At 41.6% G+C, this 21,572-nt stretch overlaps 1 protein-coding gene across 2 annotated transcripts; it reads right to left on the reverse strand.

Annotated features, from left to right (window-relative positions):
- Positions 1–534: 534 nt before the first annotated feature.
- Positions 535–21,188, reverse strand: DNAJB14 (DnaJ heat shock protein family (Hsp40) member B14). Of its 2 annotated transcripts, XM_015862083.3 has the most exons (8): positions 20,863–21,188; positions 15,545–15,719; positions 7,863–8,008; positions 4,794–4,979; positions 4,332–4,426; positions 3,604–3,713; positions 2,258–2,430; positions 535–1,205 (listed from the first exon to the last, which is right to left on the reverse strand). In XM_015862083.3, the coding sequence occupies exons 1-8, from the start codon at positions 20,993–20,995 to the stop codon at positions 1,081–1,083; spliced, it is 1,143 nt and encodes a 380-aa protein (XP_015717569.1). In that variant the 5' UTR covers positions 20,996–21,188; the 3' UTR covers positions 535–1,080. The 2 variants fall into 2 exon arrangements, 1 of the variants encoding a protein (XP_015717569.1); XR_014945948.1 differs by lacking the exon at positions 4,332–4,426.
- Positions 21,189–21,572: the final 384 nt, after the last annotated feature.

A 21,572-nucleotide genomic window follows, 5' to 3' on the forward strand; every position in this document is an offset into this window, starting at 1 on the left:
GGCCAAAGAACTGACAGGCACAAGGCTCAGCTGGATGTCTCTGTTCCACCTGTGGTGCCCATTGACAAGTCACCATCAGGATCTATCTCCAAATCAAAACACAGCAGGAAAATGGAAGTTTCCCAGGAAAAAAATAAATAAGTTGTTGTTTTTTTTTTCCCTTCACGTTTTCTTCTGTCTTCCCAGTGACAATTAAGGAAGCTCTATGCATGTTAGCCATACGTATGGATTTACTATAGCACTGGATACCAAATGAGAGAGCTACCGTCAGCTGCCACGAGCACTAAGAGCAATGCTTACCATGGTCAGTACAGCTGCCATGAGCACTAAGAGCAATGCTTACCATGGTCAGTACAGCTGCCACGAGCACTAGATGCAATGCTTACCATGGTCAGTACAGAACCTGCATACAACAGTCACCAGGCAAAGAGCTGAGTGCAGTCCTTCAGTTTTCTCAGCATGGCTTAGAAACACTAAAATAACCACAACAACTGACTGCTGTGCTACACCAGATGAACGCAGCCCAGCAGACCATTAGGAATATATGCTGTTATATTTAAAAATACCCAGTTCCTCTAAGCTGGCGGGCCTAGAAGATGTTACATAGAGATAAAACATTACAAATCCTCGTTCCAACTCCACACGCTCGACATCTGAATTGGAGTGATGTAACCAGACTCTATTTATTCCATCGGTGAGACAAAATGTTGTATGGAACTAAACTTCTGAGGTTTTAAATAGAAAGTCATTTAACTCGTATATACACAAAATGTTCTTTCCACAGATATTTACATGGCAAATATGTTAGAGGAGAACCACTATGACTAAGTTTCTACAAGTATAGCATCCTTTCTAAGCTATTCTCTCTGCTGAAAGAATTCACAGAAGCTTCGAAGTAAAATCTAGACAATTAAAGTTACCTATATTTCACAGTAGGTAAAGAAGCCGTTACATGATATTTCAGCTTAAGGTTTCTGGAAACAGCTACACAGTAGAGTTTTACATCCACCCTCTTTTCCAGCATTCACGGTGAAACTAAATCTCTTCTTAATTTACAGGAGAGATGCATACGAAAGCAGTTCATCCTCCTCGATAGAGGCTGGTCAAACGTTCGAGTTCTTTGCAGTTTTCCATGGACATGGAGTCTGCTTTCTTTCGGAGACGGTCATCTCGATAAACTTTCGATACATGAAGTAAATCTGTTTCTTTATGAGAAAAGAAAAAGAGAAAACACTTTTCAGGTTTAAAACTGAATGCTCTGTACATGCTGTGCATTCCTTCTCAGAGCAGTCCACAACAACTCGGGTTTAATCCTCACCCTTTTTCTCTCTAACTACCCACAGATATCATGTAACAGCAGCACTACAGGCTTCCTTTCACTGTCTCCACAAGCACGTCATCTTTTCTAGCAGTCACAGTAATAACCTTCCAGCACCCTCACACTTCATGCAGCAGCACCCAATTACAGAACTAGCATCTTGCCTGTGCCCCACAATTCATTCTGAATGTTAAGCCTATTACTTCAATAGATGCTGCTTCAGATTGCCAGCGTTCATAGCTATTATTAGGAGCTCTCTGTATTATACTGATGTTCAACAGCTTGACATTGCTCTGCATTTTAATTCGTTCCAGAGTGTCAATCAACACTGGAAAGAAGATTCTAGCTGTCAAAAATTTCCAAACACAATAAGTATTTTAAATCTGTAAAAATAAATGTCACTTGTTTCTATAAATAGAGACAATCTATTGGGGTTGCTTTCTTTTACATCATTTTGGGTAATTATCACTGTCTGGTAAATTGCAAACAGAAAACAATGTGACAGTCACCACTTTCACGCAGTTGCTGTTCTTTACATTAGAGTCAGATGCTTCTCCAGTCATCATATCTTTCCTATTATGTATTTACATATGGAAAGGTAGGGCCGCTTTGCATCGTCAAGGACTTTATATATATATATATATATATATATATATATATATATATATAAGAGAAATACAAGAGGAAACACAAATACCATATCCCAGTAACATCTCTGTATAATAGCTAGGTCACTAAATGTAAACTTCTCTTCTTGGTCCACACTATTAGGTGACGCTAGCTGGGACACCTCTACAAGTGAGAAACAGTAGGGAACCTTTCACCTTGTTTTCTTCTCCAGATATATGAACAATACAAGCTCCATTCTTGATGGAGATAATCCTTTTTTTTCCTTTAAATATGGAATAATGCATTATTTCATGAAATGACCAGGCTTACTTTGCTGCCTCTCCTTCCAGCAGTTGTTCCGAATGTTGGACACATAATCCTCTTCCACACTCTTTTCCACCTTCTGTAATGACGCTCCTTTATATTCATTTTGAAAGTCCTTGTTGACATAATAAACAACACCCAGATTTTCTGTCTGCATTTTAATGGTCTGCCTTGTACTTCTGCCAAAGAAAAAGGAGGCAGGGACAGAACAGATATTACATGTTTTTATACCACAAATTCACTTTTAAAACATATCGCTATTACCAGCACAGCACTGAATTTGCCATTTCAAGCTAAATGCTGAAATGAATGGTCGTGTCATCCTCCAGAGAAGAAAACGACCACCTTTCCCCAAGCATCACAATGTTGGTGTTTTCATCCTTGGTCTTGAAAATAACTTGTTTAGTAAGTCTTATTTCATACCCCTTTAGCCATATAGTAAAGCTTACCAAATAGTAAGCTTTGGTAATAGAAAATTTCATTCCAACTCAACAGAAAAAGAAGCCAACAAAAACCAGGAGACAACCCAATACAGGCATCTCCATTCCTATTTGTCTACTGCAATCCATGACAAATCCATTTTCCTGCTGGCATTCTGTGGATCACAAATCAAGGACTGCCCATAAACAGATTGGCAGGTAAGCATTAATACGCATCGTAATAGCTTAGATGCAGAGAACATCATATTCTGCAAATAAAGAGCTATAAAGGAGAAAAGAAGCCTTTTGTAGTGAGGGGGAGAACTCTAGGAGGAACTGAGGACCATTAAACAGCTGTGTGTGGATTGAGTCTGCTAGCAAACTGCACGCTTGGTATCTTCACAAGGTACTTTCTTTAAGAAAAAAGCCATACACATCCTTCAGTTAAATTCAGTTAAATTTCTCTATCAGAATCCTCTGAGAGAAAACTGGGATGTACTATTTTATCATCACCTGGGACAGACAGTTTCTCTAGCCCTTATCTAGTTCAAAACTTGAACAAGAAAGAGAAAGCATTCTTCAAGCACATTGCTTGCTATAAGCACAGATGACCCCTAAAAGAATAATGAGCCTCAGCAGTTTTCAGGATTTGATTAAGTACACAGGAAATGCAAACACCTTTGTTTCATACTAAAAGATGTGCTAAACTCAGGCACCATTGACCTCTGCTACATTTGCACAGCATGTTCTTAGCGCTAACCTTAAAAGTTCTGTTTTGCTTCACTTCAGCTTCATCTATACTTCCCCTCTGTTCCCTTGCTGTGGGAAACAGAGGACCGACTAATGGAAGATCCCCTAAAAAGCTTCTAACTGGGATAGGGTGGTTACAGTGTCCTTCCCCGTTTAGAATGAAGGTAATTGAACATTACTTACGATCTTGGGTATAAGGCATAAGGAGGGTTAGACACCATCAGCTGGCTCAACAAGGAGACAAGGATCAGCACTATAACAGGCATCAGCTGAATGAACATAGAGAAACCTCCCTGAGGGAAAAAAAACAGACAGATTCAGACATCTCATAAACCAGTACCAAGTAAGCAGTTATGACTGATAACATTTAATTCTAAGCACAACTTTCTATTTTCAGTATCAAAGGCTGTTATAAGACATTAACTAAAAAGCTTCAAACATTAAGCGCTACCTTAATTTCCAGTGCATACACAATATTCATAGGGTGCGATGCGGCCAGAGTTCATTGATCAGCATGTAGCCACAAGCAAGTACTAAATTAATATCCAAATTCAGCCACAAGCACTCGATGTTTTGGTCTCATCGACACAGTCCTATATAACTGTACGAGTCTCTATATAATTCATTAGCACCATTCTTACTTCAGCCTAAATCAACTTTTAAATGGAAGCAAGGATTAGTGACCAGTCACTAGCATGACAATGGTACACAATAGATTTACAAAAATATGCTACTATCTTCCCAAAGCTGTCTTTATTTACTGCAGCTGTCACCTGCCAACACCTTCAAATATGTAACTGATACGCATAAATTTTCCTCTGTATTACAGAGTTGCTACACAATCACTCTACTGAAAGCAACTACAAGCAAATATCAATGCACAGTTTAGAATCAATGGTGCTTAAACATACATCACCCCTCTCTTCCTCCCTCTCATGTCCACTCTGACGGTGCTGATTAGGATGACTGTAGCCAGCACGACCATTAGAAAATGAGTGCACACTACCTATGGAAAGAAATAGCCATATTTGAAATGTAAAAGAAACTATTTAAGAGGTCAATATAGGAGCAACAACACAGAGAGTTTAATGTCACATGATGATACATAAAATAAACCAGCTTTAAGACATCCTATAATTACAAAATAGTTTAAGTATTTTAGGCTCTAAAATAAGTGATTTACTATTTCACTACAGAAATTCTATAGAACTCAAAACTCACGTTCTGGGAATTTATCAATACTAATCAATGCAGATTAGAGCTGGAGATGGGAGGGGGTGTGGGGCAGTTTTACTGTTTTGGAATGTCTAAAACTCTAATGCCACTGAGAAAGACCACTGTATCCCTGTTATTATGCTGATGAATAGAAATACCTGTTGGAAATGCCCCTCCAAAAAACATGTTGAACAAGTCTTCTGGAGTAATATCAGCCTCGCAGCCTCTGTGGAAGTTGAATCTACCATTGCTGGGGTGACTGCATGTTTGCTCTTCACTGCCCGTGAGGTCGTACTGCTTTCGTTTTTCTGGATTACTCAGCACAGCATAAGCATTTCCTATTTCTGAAGCAAGGAAGAAACACAGTTTCAAAGTCAAGAACAGGCAGGGCCTGATGTCCTTTGCTGTCCGTTATTAATCACCCATAGTACAACAGGAGTCTGAGGCATCTCTTGCTTTTTGTAGCATAGCAGCAGTATGAATGCGTTACGAGAACCTGTACGTTCCTGAGATGGCTGATATGGCCTCAACATTTGGAGAGTCTGGCTTCCAATTGTGCTACATTATCACACATGACCAACCTCAGTTTTGAAAGCAGAAAGGGACAAACTCAGCCAGGTGGGTACAGGAAGAATCACTGTGAAAAGACCACAAGGTCTGTTGGCCGCCCAAGCTTTGACCCCAGCTGTTGCGCATAGACATAAAGCTCTTGTAGATTTAAGGAAATCTTCTATTGACACTCAATGAATACTCTTCAGTTGGATGTATGTTCACTAAGACCTTTCTGGTTTCCTCCAGGTCTCTCCAAAAAAGGCTTATTTTGCACCCCATCCACACAAGGTAGAGGGATGATGTTTTCTGTGTTGAAAAGCCTTCAGTCATTAGAAGCTTGTGAAAGGTGCAGCATTATCACCTCAACGCAGGCAAGTAAGACTTTGGCTTTGAATAATTGATGCTTTCAACATTACTGAATCTAAAAAACCACTAATGAGTCTTAGCTTTGTGCCTTTGAAGATGCCCTTAGAAACAATCATTAATAATTCTGTGAAACAGAGAGGAAAACACAAAGAAATGAAACCTGAGAGCACCTCAGATATACTAATAACACCAAATATTGCTACAGCATTAATCTGGTAAAGGATATAATTGTCAATAAAAATAACCAAGACTTTTTTTCACAGTTAAAGATTTATGAAATGTTAATCAGGTGAGAAATACTGCTCTTCTATTTGCTTTTTATTATTTCATGCTAACTCCAAACGGATTCAACTATTGCTTAATACAAGACTTAAAGTGTTGCTTATAAAAGACTTAAAGACAAAAGAGATTCAAAGAGATTAAAAGTGATTATTTCCACACAAACTTCTTAATCTAAAATAAGACCTCAAGGAAGGTTCTTTAACACAAGAGAAGTACTAGTCAGCATCATACAAAGTACTTGGCTGGGCCTTAACACTGAACTCAATTCTATTTTCTAATACGATCTTGCCTTCAAATAAAGTATTTTTTCCTCAAATGTTATTATGAAACCTTTCCTTAGGCTGGATGTTAGAAACTCATCTGGCACCTTTAAAGGCAAACTAAATGATGCACTTACACAGCCATACAAGATGACAATAATATCAATGCAAGAAAAGTGCTGGCATTTATTAATTTTTCATCAGTGAACTCTTCCGTTCAGGCACTCAGCCATTAAGAACTAAAAAGCGAAACTGAGTCCAAGAGCACAAATATGACCAAAGTACTGATGATAATAAAAGCTAAAACAGTAAGACATCAACTTCTAAGATTCCAAAGATTATTTAAAATGCTTCTAATAAGGGGGAATTATCACAGAATCATAGAATTACCCAGGTTGGAAAAGACCTTGAAGATCATCAGGTCCAACCACAGCCTAACCAGAACCCTAACTCTAACAACCCTACACTAAATCATATCCCTGAGTAGCACATTTAAATAGCTCTTAAACACAACCAGGGATGGCGATTCAACCACCTCCCTGGGGAGCCTATTCCAGTACCTAACTACCCTTTCTGTAAAGAAGTTCTTCCTAATATCCAACCTAAACTTGCCCTGGTGCAACTTGAGGCCATGAAATTACTGAATTTCTACTGCTGGGGACAATTTTATAAGCATAATGTGTTTTTTAAACTAATCACACAGACTGTCTCTTTAGGCAAGACCTGTTTCTATAGATTCATATTTTGATTCATCTGTATCTGACTCAAGCCTGTTCATTTCGAAAGGCTTTTCTTGCACAGTTCTCCTTGCACAGGGCAAAGCTTGGCAGCCTTATAGTCTGACTATCAGACTGTAAATCTTGACCAAAGAAACAGTTAAGGGGAACTACTCATGGGCATGTCTGAGTAAGTGCTTCTGTATGGAAAAAGAAAGTTACTCACAAGGAATTCTGCATACAAGAATTTATAAGGAAAAGGTAAAGAAGGTAACTTAGTTATTATTAGTCTCAAATACCAACATCACAGATTCAAGTGTATACCTAGTAAAATTATTTTCATTTCAGCAATATTAAACTACGTATACCCACGGCCATTTTGTATATTCAGTCAGGATATTTTGACAGGCTAACATCAATGCTTACACTAGAAATCAGTTTCATAACACAGCAATTCACTATAAGCTCCATATCCAATTAAAGCAACACAGCAAGCACTAAGTATCACTTGTCCTTTTAAGTGTACTACTGTCTCTCTGAAAAATAATAATGCATTGTCAAGGACTGACATTTACTCCACATAACTACTGTTCGTCACCCAAATAGCCATTCTTGATGCAAGTACTGCAGAAGCCAAAGCAATGGCAAATGCTATAATTCCACAATTAACCTGAATAATCACACCATACCTACTGATATTGAACCAACTTGAACTGACAGTAAGAATCAACTGACTGCACTTAGTGCAAATGAATGACAGCAAAAAACTGCAACTGGATGTCACGAATCAGGTTTTAGTATCCTTTCCCTGTACCTGAAAATTACACTCAATCCTCTGAAACCAAACTCAACTCCATTTCAAATTCTACGTGTGTGCTAAGATAATAAAGGTCAAACATTTCCTTGGATAAGAAAGGTCAGTTTAATATTAGCTACAAAACACTACATGGGCAATTTCATATAGAAAGACAATCCACCAGTGCAGATGAATTCCTTTTAAACTGACAGAGTTCAATCATCAAACAAAGTTGAAGTAAAAATGGTATTTTACTTTTAAAAGCCTCTGTTGCTCCAGGCGCGTGGTTTTTGTCTGGGTGAAATTTCAAAGCGAGTTTGCGATAAGCCTTCTTTAGGTCTTCTTCACCTGCATCCTTTGATACCCCGAGGACTTCATAGTAGTTTTTATACTTCTTTATACTGCAAAAGAAAATGAAATAGAGTGACCAAAAAGATGCAAAAAGGAACACGTCAGAACGCTCACAAATGAGGCCATACATTACACTGATGCAGTATACAGTACAATTCTCACTTTCAATACAAAACACACAAAAGTATTCCCCCCAAGTAACAAAGAATGCCTTTTTGCACAAGCTCAACGCTGAAGACGGTAAAGTATTGTACTCAGAATTCCTTAGTGCATACATTACATTCATTCTACTTGTACTGTGCAGCTACAGAAGCTGTAAGACAAAGGTCTGCAATTGCTGTAGAAGTTCTTTATCTTCAATGACACACATATTGCTGTTAATAACACATGAACTAAAGATTCTAAGTTTATTTTGCAGAACTAGCAGGTAGAAAGGCCTGCTTTCAGTCTCAACAGTAAATGCACAATGCAAACAAAACCAAACATCTCCCCTTCTCCAAACGAATGGCAAGGGATAGCATCGTTCCATCAGTCACTTGTGAGGGAAATAATACTAGGAAGGCACCTGAATCTTAGCAAGCTGCTAATAAATTAAAGCAAAAACAAAAAGCAAGACCAGTTCCTGTAATTAGATTTAATTAATCAAAAATTTAATGTAGAATGCTTTAAAGCTCTTAGAAACCTCGATTTGGTAAGCTTTAGAATACCAGCAAGGGACAACTGCAGTTACAGGGGATAAAGAGGACATTAACAGTGTGCAGGTATGATGAACTGACCAATCTCATTACATTTTGATTAGAAATAAGTAAATAAAGTTACCTGGGGAAGAGTTCAGAAACTCAAGAAAAAGGAAAGGCTGCACCACAGTACTGTGCTGCAGCAATGAGGCCCATGCTAACGTGTGGTGAAGAACGGAAGGAAAGAGCTGGTCTGAGCAACAAATTACATCCAGAACTACTTAAAAAGCTGGCGTGAGTCTCTTCACATGGCTGTAACTGCGTCCACATTCTTTTAAATGCACACATTTCTACCTAAATATGGGTTTAGTGTTACAGTGACTATACACAGAGTAGCCAAGTGGGAAAAAAGAGGGTAAGTCAGCATTTGGCAGCTTCAGGGAAGAATGGGGACTGTGTAATTAAGGGAATGCATCAGAATTACAACCACGCCATCGTGTGTGGTCATCGTGTGAGCTCACAGATTGAGCAAATCGAGCTTCATTTGAGGGGATCCCTTTTTCAGCATTCAAACACTGTCAGCATTTACAGCAATCTCCACAGAACAAGAGCTCTGAAGGAAACATATGCGGGCAGCTGGAACACGAACATCTTGTGAAATAAATACAGCTCATCATATTGAAGTAACATTTAATAAGCTCCTGTTAGGATGCTGATAATGCTAATTAAAAACAACACAGCAAATCCATCACCAAGAAGGAGTGGAAAGGAAAGCAAATATATTCAATTACACTCTGACTACTGGAAACCTTTGTTAATTTGTACAATAAGCAAAAACTTTGGTACTATCCACAGATCCGTTCACCTTTAGCTTCAAGAGCCGGGTTACTTGGTCTCCAAGTAGCTGGTATCTAGTCATTGCCTACTCTTATAATTGTAGTTTCCTACACTGAGAGAGTCAGCAACAGCCACCAGCAGCTTCTCTTGCTGAGCAGAAGTCAGGGCAATCACAACATGCTAATGGCTCAGTTCTTACCCAGGCTTCTCCAGCACAGCTGGGACCTGGCACACTGCCTCCTTCCTTCACCTTAAAGAGATGGAGACCATAGGCTTGGCAAGGACTCTTCAAGGCTTCAGTCCTCTTCCCCCACACTGCCACCATCCCCATGAGAAACTTCTCTCCAGCTGCTCAGAGCTGGTGGAAACCATGCCCAACTTCTGAGCTTTGATTTTTACTGGACATATCCATCACCACTATCTCTAAGCCAAGCAATACTGCAGACTGAGGTATGATTCTCCATTCTGCCAGAACCCCCCTGCAATTCTTCCCCCTCCCACTCGAATCCTACTCCCAGCCACACATCACAGACCAGCAGAGGCTGGGAAAGCTTAAAGGAAAATCAGCATTTGTTTCGGAAAAGGCTGATCACTGATGTTGTGTTTTTTATCTGCATCTAAAACCTTTCTCCTGCAGCAATCTCAGCATGAGCAACTTGCTTTCCAAAAGGTACATTTCAAACTATTGTTTCTATTTGGTCTCTTAAGGCACTGTAGCCCTCAGTGCTTATTTTCTTGTATGTAAGCCCCACACAGATGTTTCTTTTTAAAACTGCAATTTACACATCACTTGCTTAGGAACTGCCCCCTTTAGTACTCAACTATTGTTGTTTATTTCTGGCCTATTTCAAGGTTGCTGCTTCGTGTTGATTTGTTTTATTTTGGGGAATTGTGTTTCTTGTGTTTTTGATTCCTGGCTGGATGACTTCTGTTTCAGATCACTCTCAGATTACTTACGTTGTTCAGCTGATTTCCATCCTTGCTGAATCGCCACCCCCCAGCAATGTCCTCCCGATGAACAGATTTTCTGGCAGTTTTAGGGGAGCACAGGGCTTGATGTTCCTGAAAAAATATCTGACTTTTTCAAAGTGGACTTCTCAAAATGCATCACAGCAAGTGATGGCCTGCTTTCATCCACAGCCTGCTGACTGAGGTATCTCAGCACGACTGGGAAAACTCCACTATTCCATATTGCAGTTGACAAGAAACCTGTGGTCAAACCCACTTCTAGGTGCTGGAACAGCCTTGTCTGTCTGCTCCTGAACTCTTCCCCAAGCTCTGAAAGCAGAGAAAAGCCCCAAATGTCTGCTTTCCCCAGCAGAAATTCCGGGGCTACCAGCACCTGTTCTGTGCCTACAAAACGATGTGATCCAATTGCTCTGCTTCTTTGTTTCGCTTTTCAAATCTACAATTCAGATTAGCTCAGAATCAGCAGCTTTAATCAGGTTAACCAAACCTGCTTACATTTCCATATCAAATATCTGCAGGGATCAGTCATTACCAAATTTTGACTGCCGGAATTACTATGTATTTCAAAGGGCCTTTGGAAACCTCTGTGCACGTGTGCACGGGCAACTCAAACAACAATTATTTTTACTACAATCTCCAAAAACTCCTGATTGGAGCCAATTCTTTATCCCGATGGTAACCCAAACTGCGCAGCACAGTGAGCAGAAGCATGAACACTAGCAATGAGGAAAGGTGCAAGAGGAAGCTACACTGACTGACTTCTGATCCCACCAGTGAACAGAAAAATACAGTAAAACACAAAGCAACTTCTGCATAGGCTCAAGTTTCCAGTGATCTCAGCAAGCCTGATGCAAATGGCGTCTTGCAGCTGAACTGGGAATGTGCCAGTCATAGTGTGGATGGCAGAAATGTAGTCTGAAAATGATGCTTTTAGACTGCAAAGAGAGGGGTCATCACAGCGTTGATGAGGAACTCAAGCTGGTATCAACATACCCCTCCTATGCCCCAGAAGTCTAAGATCTCCATTTTACACCCAGATTCAACAATACATGACAGACCTGGTGACAGTGATTTAACATTATTTAATGTTAACCATTCAGTTGGATACGTCAACAATTCCAGGTAGTTGTAGCAGCCTAAATGAAGGTGTGTCCTGACTCCTTTGCTTTGTGATAGCGTTTATCTGCTGTTTTCATTTCAAGAACCTATAATTTCATTTGAATTACCTTCCCGACCTCATGTTACAAAGGTAACGGTGTATCTATTTGTGCTCAACATGCACAAGTCTGCAGAAGGTCTGCATTTTTTTGTTGGTCACACAGCTCGCATTCCTTACAGTTTGATCCATGAAATGTGTGGAGGGATTTCTTTGTGTTGTTTACATAAGGAATTCCTATCAAGTTGCTGATTATTCTTGACCATTACTAGATGAAATTTAACCCTGCCTTGCAAGGTTCCTACAGAACCCATTCCTATATTAGTCTGTTCTGGTTCTAGCTCAAAGATCCAAATACAAGCATCTCATTCTTCTGCTCTTCTAATGGGGCAGGCACCAGCAATGTGGGAAAAGCAACATTCCTACACAGCTTTCACAAAACAGCAATGCAACTCCAGCATATTACTAGTCATGGCATTTCTTTTTCATTCATCAAAAAACCAATATGGAAGTATACGCTGCAGTTCACTTACTAAAAAGCAGCACTGGACATCGTATGATCTCTGAGATCATTTAAAAGGAACCTGTATGAAGTATGCAACCTACCTATAGCTCCACAGCTTCTTTTTCTTTCCCTCAAATCATGCAGACAACAGAGAACTAATTTGGAAGCATAAAAATACACAGTAGACATTAAAAAACAAAAACCAAAAAACAATTGCCTGCTGTTTATTGTTTTTAATTTCATGCTAGTCCACAAAGCCTTTCCAAAGTCTCTGCACGCTCGGTATGAGAAGGTAGATACTATAAATAAGGACTCCTTGACAACTGTAATCCTGATCAGCACTTCTACAGTTAACCAGAAGAAAAAGGTTTACATCTGCTTTCTTACACAGAGGTTTCATCTCTTTATCTCAGCAAAAAATGCCATCAGCCTACATTGAGTATTTAAGGAAGAGCTTTAAGTAAGAGACTGCAGAAGCCAAAAGCAAGTTTTGGCTGGTTTTTTGTCAGGCATGTGATTCTTGTGCACTTAAGCTGACATTGCTCAGATAGGATTTGTTTAAAGACTTCCAGAGCACTTGCTCTAAAAAGACATTAAGTCTACAGCTGGTCCTAACATATTTCTGAATCTCTGATCTGCAGGTCACCTCAAGTGCTAAGGCTACTCGATCCAGCTTTTGGGGACAAAATGCATTTAAGATGAAGATGCAGGCATAAAAATGGTATTTTCAAAGCATTTCATTAAGAGACCAAAAAAAACCAAAAAGAGTGCTTTTGAATACCTCAACCTTCAAACTGTCAGACTGAATTAGTGAGCTCATTTCTTCCAATGCCCTTATGCAACCAGTAGAAAGGTATTGCATCTTACACTTCTCCCTGCCGAGTAACTTGTTTGCAAGCTCATGCAATGCTCTACAGAAGTGTTGCAGCAGCTTGCTAGTGATCAGTGTCCCCTGTGTATGCGGAAAAGAAGTAAAAACAGCACTCGAGTGCTTGTTTGTACTCATATTTATCTGCACTGCTAGAGTAACCCTGAAAAGTAAGGCAGATTAATTAGTGACACTGCTCCAAGTGTGTCTTCACTACGCTTCTTAAATCTCCTTTGACAAGCAAACATAAGATTGCTGGCCAACTCCAGGTACACCAATCCAAGTCAGAGAGCTCCCACGCTGTTCCCCTGTCCTAGAGCTCGTTAGTGCTTGTGTAGTTACATCTCCAGTGCTTTCTCTCAGTCTATATTCAATTACTAACACAAAACAAAAAATTTCTAGAGAGAAGAATATCTGAGGTTAACAACCGTCTTTCAAATCACAGGCATAGAAAACAACAGTTTGACAGATTGAAATTAATAGAAAGACTAAGAAGTAATATTAATAATCCAAGACTTCTTAGTTTGCTAGCAAACACAGAACACAATTTGAAACTACCTTCTTCACACTGCAGTTCTGTAACCAATTCAAAGGTCTGAAAACTGCTCAGCTATGGCATGGCAGAAGCATGTGGTGGTGGCAAGCTTGGCACTGAAGAATATCCTCCCCAAAGGGACATGTTTCATTTAATTGGAAAAGTCTGGGGTCTGATGAAGCAAAAACAGATGCAGACTGTCACGTTTCCAACTAAAAAGCCCAATCAAAATATGAATCTATAGAAACAGGTCTTGCTTAAAGAGACAGTCTGTGTGACTAGTTTAAAAAACATGTTATGCTTATAAAATTGTCCCCAGCAGTAGAAGTTCAGTAATTTCATGGCCTCAAGTTGCACCAGGGCAAGATTAGGTTGGATATTAGGAAGAACTTCTTTACAGAAAGGGTAGTTAGGTACTGGAATAGGCTCCTCAGGGAGGTGGTTGAATCGTCATCCCTGATTGGGTTTAAGAGTCATTTGGATGTGGTGCTCAGGGATATGATTTAGTGTAGAGTTTTTAGAGTTAGGGTTCTGGTTAGGTTGTTGTTGGACCTGATGACCTTCAAGGTCTTTTCCAACCTGGATAATTCTATGATTCTATGATCTTGGAAGGAAGTACCATGGAGGAAAGCCGGCTCTGCAGCATTGTTTTAGGCAAGACAGACATAATGGGGAACATAACTTTCTGGTAAAATAAATAAACAAGCAAATAAAAAGCAGAAGTTGCAGCCTGATGTCAAAGCAGACTGTAGCTCAGTATGGCATGTCACGGGTGTATGAATACTGGCAGTAATACAGCCATAATTGTAGCAGCTTTCTGAAAACGTGCCTACATGTCTTAATTTACACTAAGCCTCATTTAACAGAAGGACTCCTTGCTGGATATTCCATTCCATGTGTCCACATGCACATCTGCACGCACACAGATCACAGTCAATATTTCAGTGGTCAAAAATTCACACTCTTACTCAGATTTTACTTAAATGTACCATGAAGGTCAACAGTATCAATGAAGCAGAGAGAAGACTGTAAATGAAAACTTTTACTAAATAGCCACACAAACAACTATAATCATGCCAGACACTGTTCTCTCTTTCTGACTGAATGCACTGCTGCTTTGTCAACAAAGAAGGGCAACTTTTTCCTTATTCACATCAGGAAAAGAACCCAAGATAGTAAGTAACACAACCAACACACGTCACATCAAAAAATTACCACACAAATGTCCATTCTGCACAACGGGTCATCCAGTCTACACATACTAGGAAACAGGGACCTTTGGATTTCCCTTCTTTGAACTCTCTTGAAAATATTTATGTTTATCTGAAAGCAGAGGTAAGTTTTGAGGTGTGCAGTTTTAGAGTGGCTAGATCAATATTTCATTAGCAAAAACCAAAGCACACCCCAAACAATATTTTTCTCACTCCTATGGAGAAGAGTGGAATGTTAACGTGACTTAAGAACCACTTGTCTCAAAAGGACATTTCCATTGACCTTTATTTCTTCTCTCGCATCCTTCTTTTCTGCTGTTGCCCCTTCTTAATACCATAAGGCTGCATGAAGTCCAGACAGTCTATAAATGCACCTCAGACTACGTGCTTCAGTGCATCTCAGAAGAAACACCATACTTCCAGAACAAGACAGTTTTAACGCTGGTCTACGACCAGCCTGAACAGCAAGATTAGCTTTGCAAGTGAGCATGCCGTGCAAAGCTAAACAGGTGAGTATAAAAATAATTAATAGTAACACTGTCCCACAAGTTTTACTAGACTTTTCATCACAACATCCATTTACCATGAAATGTACTTAATTATTTTGAGTACATTTTATAAATCATCCACGTTACTTCATATAGTAAAGCATCATCTTGCTTTTATCATTTCTGAACACAGTAACACTTTCTTGTAATTACAATTCCAAAGAAGCAACCACTCTCAGCTAAGCTTCTATTTTCTGTTGCTTCCTCAGATGCTACACCTGAAAGCATGGGTACACAACACACAGAATGAAAAGCAGTGATGTATTAAGCGAGACCATACCTGAATACTCCTTCCATTTGGTCTTTGGTGTAGCCTTTTCCACTTTCACCTGCAGCAGATGCATTGCCCTCCTTCGTGCTACTGGGCTTACTTTGATCATTGCTACTGGCTGGTTTTCGGCAGTAAGCGCCTCCCCCAGCAGTGCTTCCATTCTTCGTAATAGCTTCCAACAAAACTATAAAACAACAGTATATCATAGCATCATTATAAGCATTAGCGATTAAGTCAGGGCTCTCACATATCTTAAATGTGAGCACCTCAATTTAAGACACTAGCTGCTGCATCCTCCGTTCTTGTTAACCATCACTTTGTATCACAAACACCCGAAGCCAGCCTGCAACCCCTCTGTGTGGCAAAACTACGGGAACAGTTTCAAAATCCATGACTGGACATCCCTCCATCCCTGACAAGGTAACACTGGAGAGAGCATGTCCAGGTCCTTCAGCTCTGCATGCTTTCAAAAGAGATACCAAACCCATTATTTGCAGTGAAAGCATCAAAGTAGTTGAGTAAACACAGTTACAAGCTGAAACTTAGTTGCTTCACACTGAGATCCAACCGGACACTCCACAGAATGTGAGAATTACTCCACACAGAGACCAGTCGTGTCCCCTGGCACACAGACAAACACGTCCTGGGAATCAATTTACTGATATTGATGACACAGTAAGATTTGGTGAGATTAGTCTGGTAAACAGATCATGAAAACAAGAATTATAAACTCTCCAACAGAACTGATAATCCGTTCCCAGTGTTTCTTAAAAAATAAAAGGTTTGAAGCACTTCACCAATGGGTTTTCATACCTCACTAATACCAAATGCGAAGATGACAGTGGAGAAACGTTTCTCCAATAGCAGACTAAAACTCTGATATCTCGGTGTTGTAAGAAATGCTCCTTGGCCCATAACTTACACTGGTAAGCTTAAAAAGGGTGATAGAGGCAAACAGCCTGATCTTTTGCAGCTCATCACCCTCACAAGCCTCTGTAATGAATAGACAAGCAACATATGCTGTTCCAGGGGAAAGGCTGCAGCATCTCATCAAAACCCGGGGAATCATTTGCATGTGTTATATGCTTCCATAGGCAGCTGCTAAGAAGAACAAGACTATTCAGCTCCTTATCTTTCCTAGCAAGCAGCCTTGGAGTTGCCTCAGTATCTATAGATAAGGTCATAAACAAAAGATGACTTGATTAAATTCAAACATGACAACACATGTACACGCTTGTAGGAAATGGAACACAGATAACAAGACTGAGGCATCACCCTGACTGTGGAACAACAGTAGACATGAGGGGAACACTTGTGATCCTAGATTAAAATAATAATAATAATAAAACAAAAAAGCTGCTTTTCTGTAGCACTGATAAAGCTTCCAAACAGCGCAAAGACAGCAACCCACAAAGAACAGCCTAGATCATGGGCTCAGGCCCTGAGCTGCAGAATGAACCACTTAACTCACAACCTATCCCATTATGTGGGAGACAGACTGAGTACTGCTACGTCTCAGGAAAGCATTGATAACGTAGTCATGGCTGGAATGATAAGAATCAGAACGATGAAGACACAGGTTTGTCAGACTGGAAAATTGCAGTGCACCCTATCAGAGGTTTCTTTGAAGCAGCACGTCAGCTGCTACATTATACAGATATTTGCAACTTGAGCCATTGGTGGCCATGAACTGATGCTCTATATCCTTTTCAGGCAGCACTAAGCTGAAATTCAAGCTATTGTTTGCCCCAGGAAATCCAGATGAGCCAACTATACCCAGTTTTTGACTCCTGAATTTTGAAAGCCAGCATGCTTTGCTAGACCTTCAAATCTTCTTCCCTTCTGTGATCCAAGAGATCTCAGATAGAGCATCTTTAATAAATCATCAGACAGGAGCTGTCTTTTTATTTCTGGATATAAACCTGCATTCTGGGGGTATCCACCTTACCAATACATCTCAACCAGTACCACTGCACAAGAAACATAGCATAGGATAAAAGATTAATAAATAGCGTATATCTATGGAAGAGGGAGCCTTTTGGAACAAGACAGAAAACAAAAGCAAACTATACTGTATTTCATAGCCAACTAAGAGTTACCTAAAACCCTCCACTGTTTGCTTTTATTGAATTCCCTCCTTACTGCTTACTGGGCCCAGCATCCTGAAGGCAGACAAATAGCTACACACGGCCTGAGCGAGGATGTCGGCTGATTTCAGAGCTGCTCTTGCATTCGTACCTGCCTCAGCAAGATGCATCCATTGATAAGATTTTTTACTGTCAAAATAAAGAAGAGGTGGGCATTTAGATGTTGGATTGTACACTGAGGGGATGCTTGCACTACAAAGAAAAAAGGTTTCTTGAAAATAGGAGAGCCATAGTTGCCTTACTTCAGTGTGCACATAAGTGTTTTAGAACAGAATATACAAGGAATCAATGATTTCTTTTTAGCAGGTAAGACGATGAATCTCACATCCCAGTATAAAGGCTCTCTTGTGTGTACTGTTACTTCTGAATGAAAGGTGCTTGCATCATCTGACTCCACAACTACTGTCATTAACAGAAAGAATTCTGTTGAATTCTGAACTAATGCAACACCCTAAAAAATGAAGCATTTAAAGGCATCATCAGAAGTAATGCAAGCAATCCTGAGAAGTGCTGAAAAATCAAGCTGTCCTTAATGTCACCTGCTGCCTAAGGCTCCAAACAGAGCAGAGCATATCTTTGAAAAGAGCATCATCTTTGTTATATTTAAATCCACTCATAAAACTTTTCCAGACAAGTAATTGGTTTCCACACAGCTGTGGGATGAATCGCTAACAGAAATCATAATTAAACTTTAAGTTTTGACTGTACATCTGAAGTTCAAATCCATTTTCTACCAAAGAGTGACGTCAACATGACCACTGTTCCTGTGAAGTCATTAGCGAAGTATTACTGAACAAGCACTGACCTTACATTTCACGGTAGTAAAGCCTTAAAATAGCATTGCAGCGGTCAGCGGATTTCAGGCTTTGTTTAGCAAAACTGAACTTCATTGATGACCAAATTAGTGCTGAATGCACTTCAAATGCAGATGTTGTCAAAACCAAACTGTGCGTAGTGTCATTTCAGAGACAATGATTAAAACCTTCTGCTCCGTGCCCTTCCGTAATCAAATATAATATGTTCAGAAGGAAGCTCTCATCAGTGAAAAAAGCTCAGCGCTACCATTCTCCTGCTTTTTATCACAGATAGAACATCATCTGTGAAATGGGGGCAACCATTCCCAAAAGTGAAAGGGACGCCCTGTAGTGAGCCTGAGACTCAAGTGAGAAACTGGAAATAAGTCCCTTCTAATACATACCCTAAAGAGAAAATGGAGGAGCACAATGACAACTAGAACTCCTCCATATTGTCCTTTCACCATGTAAAAATCAATCTACTATGACTGTAAAGTAAGAAACTGTGCTAGAATTAAGACTGATCACAAAGTCTTCACTGTTTATTTCTCCTGGGTATGCTCTGTGACACAGATTTTAATTATCTAATGAAGTAACGTGGGTTATTTTTCCATGTGGACCCCTGACTTCAATATAAGACATGACAATGAGATAATGGTCACTTCATTTATTCTTTGCCACCACAAAATTCTGATTTGAATTTAATGTGCCACTTTCAGCTCCTGTCCAGAGAACAGAATACCCTGTGCCTTTGCAGCTTATGGCACTCGTAACAGCTCTAAGTGCCTCAATAACTTAAAATTAAATGAGTCAGTGTTATTCTGGAAGCACAGAGACACTGCGAGTTTACAGTCCCCTAACTCATAAGCACCTAGTTCAAATGAGGCCTAGAGCCTGATTCCTGCAGTGGTACTATGGCAGCTGCAATTCTCAGTAGCTTCAGATGGAGTTTGAAGTGCCACCACAACCCAGGCCCTCGTTTCAAGCAGAATACCTGAAAAACGAAGCACAATTAGCCATCACTGATGGAAACAGAGCAAAGTGACTTATTTGACGTCACAGAAAAATACGGCGAAGAATTTAGTGTCAGTGCACAAATCCCCAGGTTACAGTCTGTTATCAGAACTACAAGACCATCTTCTTTTCACCACATCTGTACCTTGTGACATACTTTGCTCATTTCCACAGTGAATAAAGCAGGAGTCCTACAGACAGTAGCCTAATTAGCCATCTATTTCCTGCACTGACTGCTTTTAAATGGTGGTTGCACAGTGGCAATCCTTTAAAATAAAACACAACAAACAAGAACTCAAAGTGAATCACAAGTAGGAGCAGAACTGAAATCCTCAGCCTCCTGATCAGAACAGCTTCCAAAAAGCTAAATGTGTTTTCATGGGTGTCGTAATCTCAAACTATAGAAATGGAAGGGATACAGTAAGCTCCTGCTTGCTCCATTTTCCAGCAAAGCATGATGCCGAGTGACTAGAAAATAAAAGTGCCACACACTTGCTACAAGCAAAGAAGCAGCTTCTTTCAGGAGATGTACCAGCAACATCCATCCTGTCTTTCGGGGACACCTGGCTCATTGCCTGCATGTGGAAAGGAGTTGGAAAACAAGAGAGGATGTAAAACATTCAGTGAATCTCTTCATCTGACATCAAATGAAGATACAGGCCTCACAGTTCTGGAAATCGCAACTGGAAGCTTTCTGAGCCGTCTATTACCCTGTAGCAAAGCCCTTAGGTCAGTACAGAGCACCAAAGCGTTCCCTGTTCCTTTGGTAGCACAGACAACCATGCTGAGAATGAAAGGAAGGCAACAAGTCAGAGGTTGCCAGAGACACCAGGACAGGGGAGCACTCTGCACAATGTGCACCAAAACCTTAGCATCACCCCTTTTAAAGAACTGTTTCTAGATGCTACAACAGCCAAAAAGATGTTAACTATTTTGGAGTCACGGCAAAGAAGAGTCTGAAAAGCCCATTATATCGTGAGGGAACGAGGTACCCTGTTTTCCCGAGGAAGGCTAAGCCCTCCTACTCAGCCAAAGTGCAGCCAAATGGGAAATGCCAAGAAAACCCCTGCAAGCTGTTAGCGCAGGGCTCGCTGCCACCACTCAGCCCAGGCCTCGGGCTGAGGCGCGCCGCCGTTAACCGGGTCTGCGCGGATTGGAGCTCCGCTCTAACGGAGCCGCACGGGCTCAGGCTGACCCAGCACGCACGGCCATGCCGCTCCGCCCGCCTGCTGGGCCACAGCTCCCACCGGGCCGAGCGCACCGAGCAGCCCTAGCAGGCCGCGCCGGGCCCCCTCGCACCAGCACCCCCCGGAGCGGCCCCCGCGACCCCCCGGGTGAGTCCCCGCTCCCCCAACCGCAGAGGGAGCCGCACCTCGGGCCGTCTCGGTGGGATAGAGCTTCTGGGCCTTGCCGAGGAAGCGGAGGGCGCGGTCGCGGTTCCCGGCCTCCAGCGCCTCCCGCGCGATCGCGATGCACTTCTCCGCCTCGTCCCGGTTCCCCTCCATGGGCTTCTCCTTCCGCCGCCTCCGCCCGCCGCAGCGCAGAGAGAAGGGGCCCGAAGCCAGAGCGGAGCCGGGCGGGGCGGAGCGAGGAGCGGAGCGGCGCGGGCAGCGGGGCGGCCCAGGGCTGCCGTCACTCCGACACGCTCATCCCGCCGCCTCGCCCCGCTCCGCCGGTCCCGCAGCCCCAGCTCGGCTCGGCCCAGCAGCCGGCCCGGCCCACCGCCTCCTTCCGGGCTGCCGCCGCGCGTGCGCCCACAGCCGGCCCGGGGGCGGCTCGGCACGGAGCGAAGGGCCGCGCACAGCGCCGCCAGCCGGACCCGGAACGAGCCGCCGTGGAAAAGTACCGCTGCACCGCGGGAACACAGCGGGGCGGCAGCCAACAGCCCTTCAGAGGATGGAGCACGACATCTAGGTCAGCACCTTCCACGGCCCTGCTGCGAAACGCCAGGAGCCTGCTCCATCCAGCAGGGCTGGTGGAAGCAATGCACTGCTGGTGAACACACAAAGCTCACAGCCCTCAATGCTGGAATGCAACCTCTGCAAAGAGGAGCATCTTCATGACAGCAGCCTGCTCTAAGTC

The sequence above is a fragment of the Coturnix japonica genome, chromosome 4 (genome assembly GCF_054131305.1).
Source record: "Coturnix japonica strain WE chromosome 4, WE-NBRP24, whole genome shotgun sequence".
In the NCBI taxonomy this organism is placed as follows: domain Eukaryota; kingdom Metazoa; phylum Chordata; class Aves; order Galliformes; family Phasianidae; genus Coturnix; species Coturnix japonica.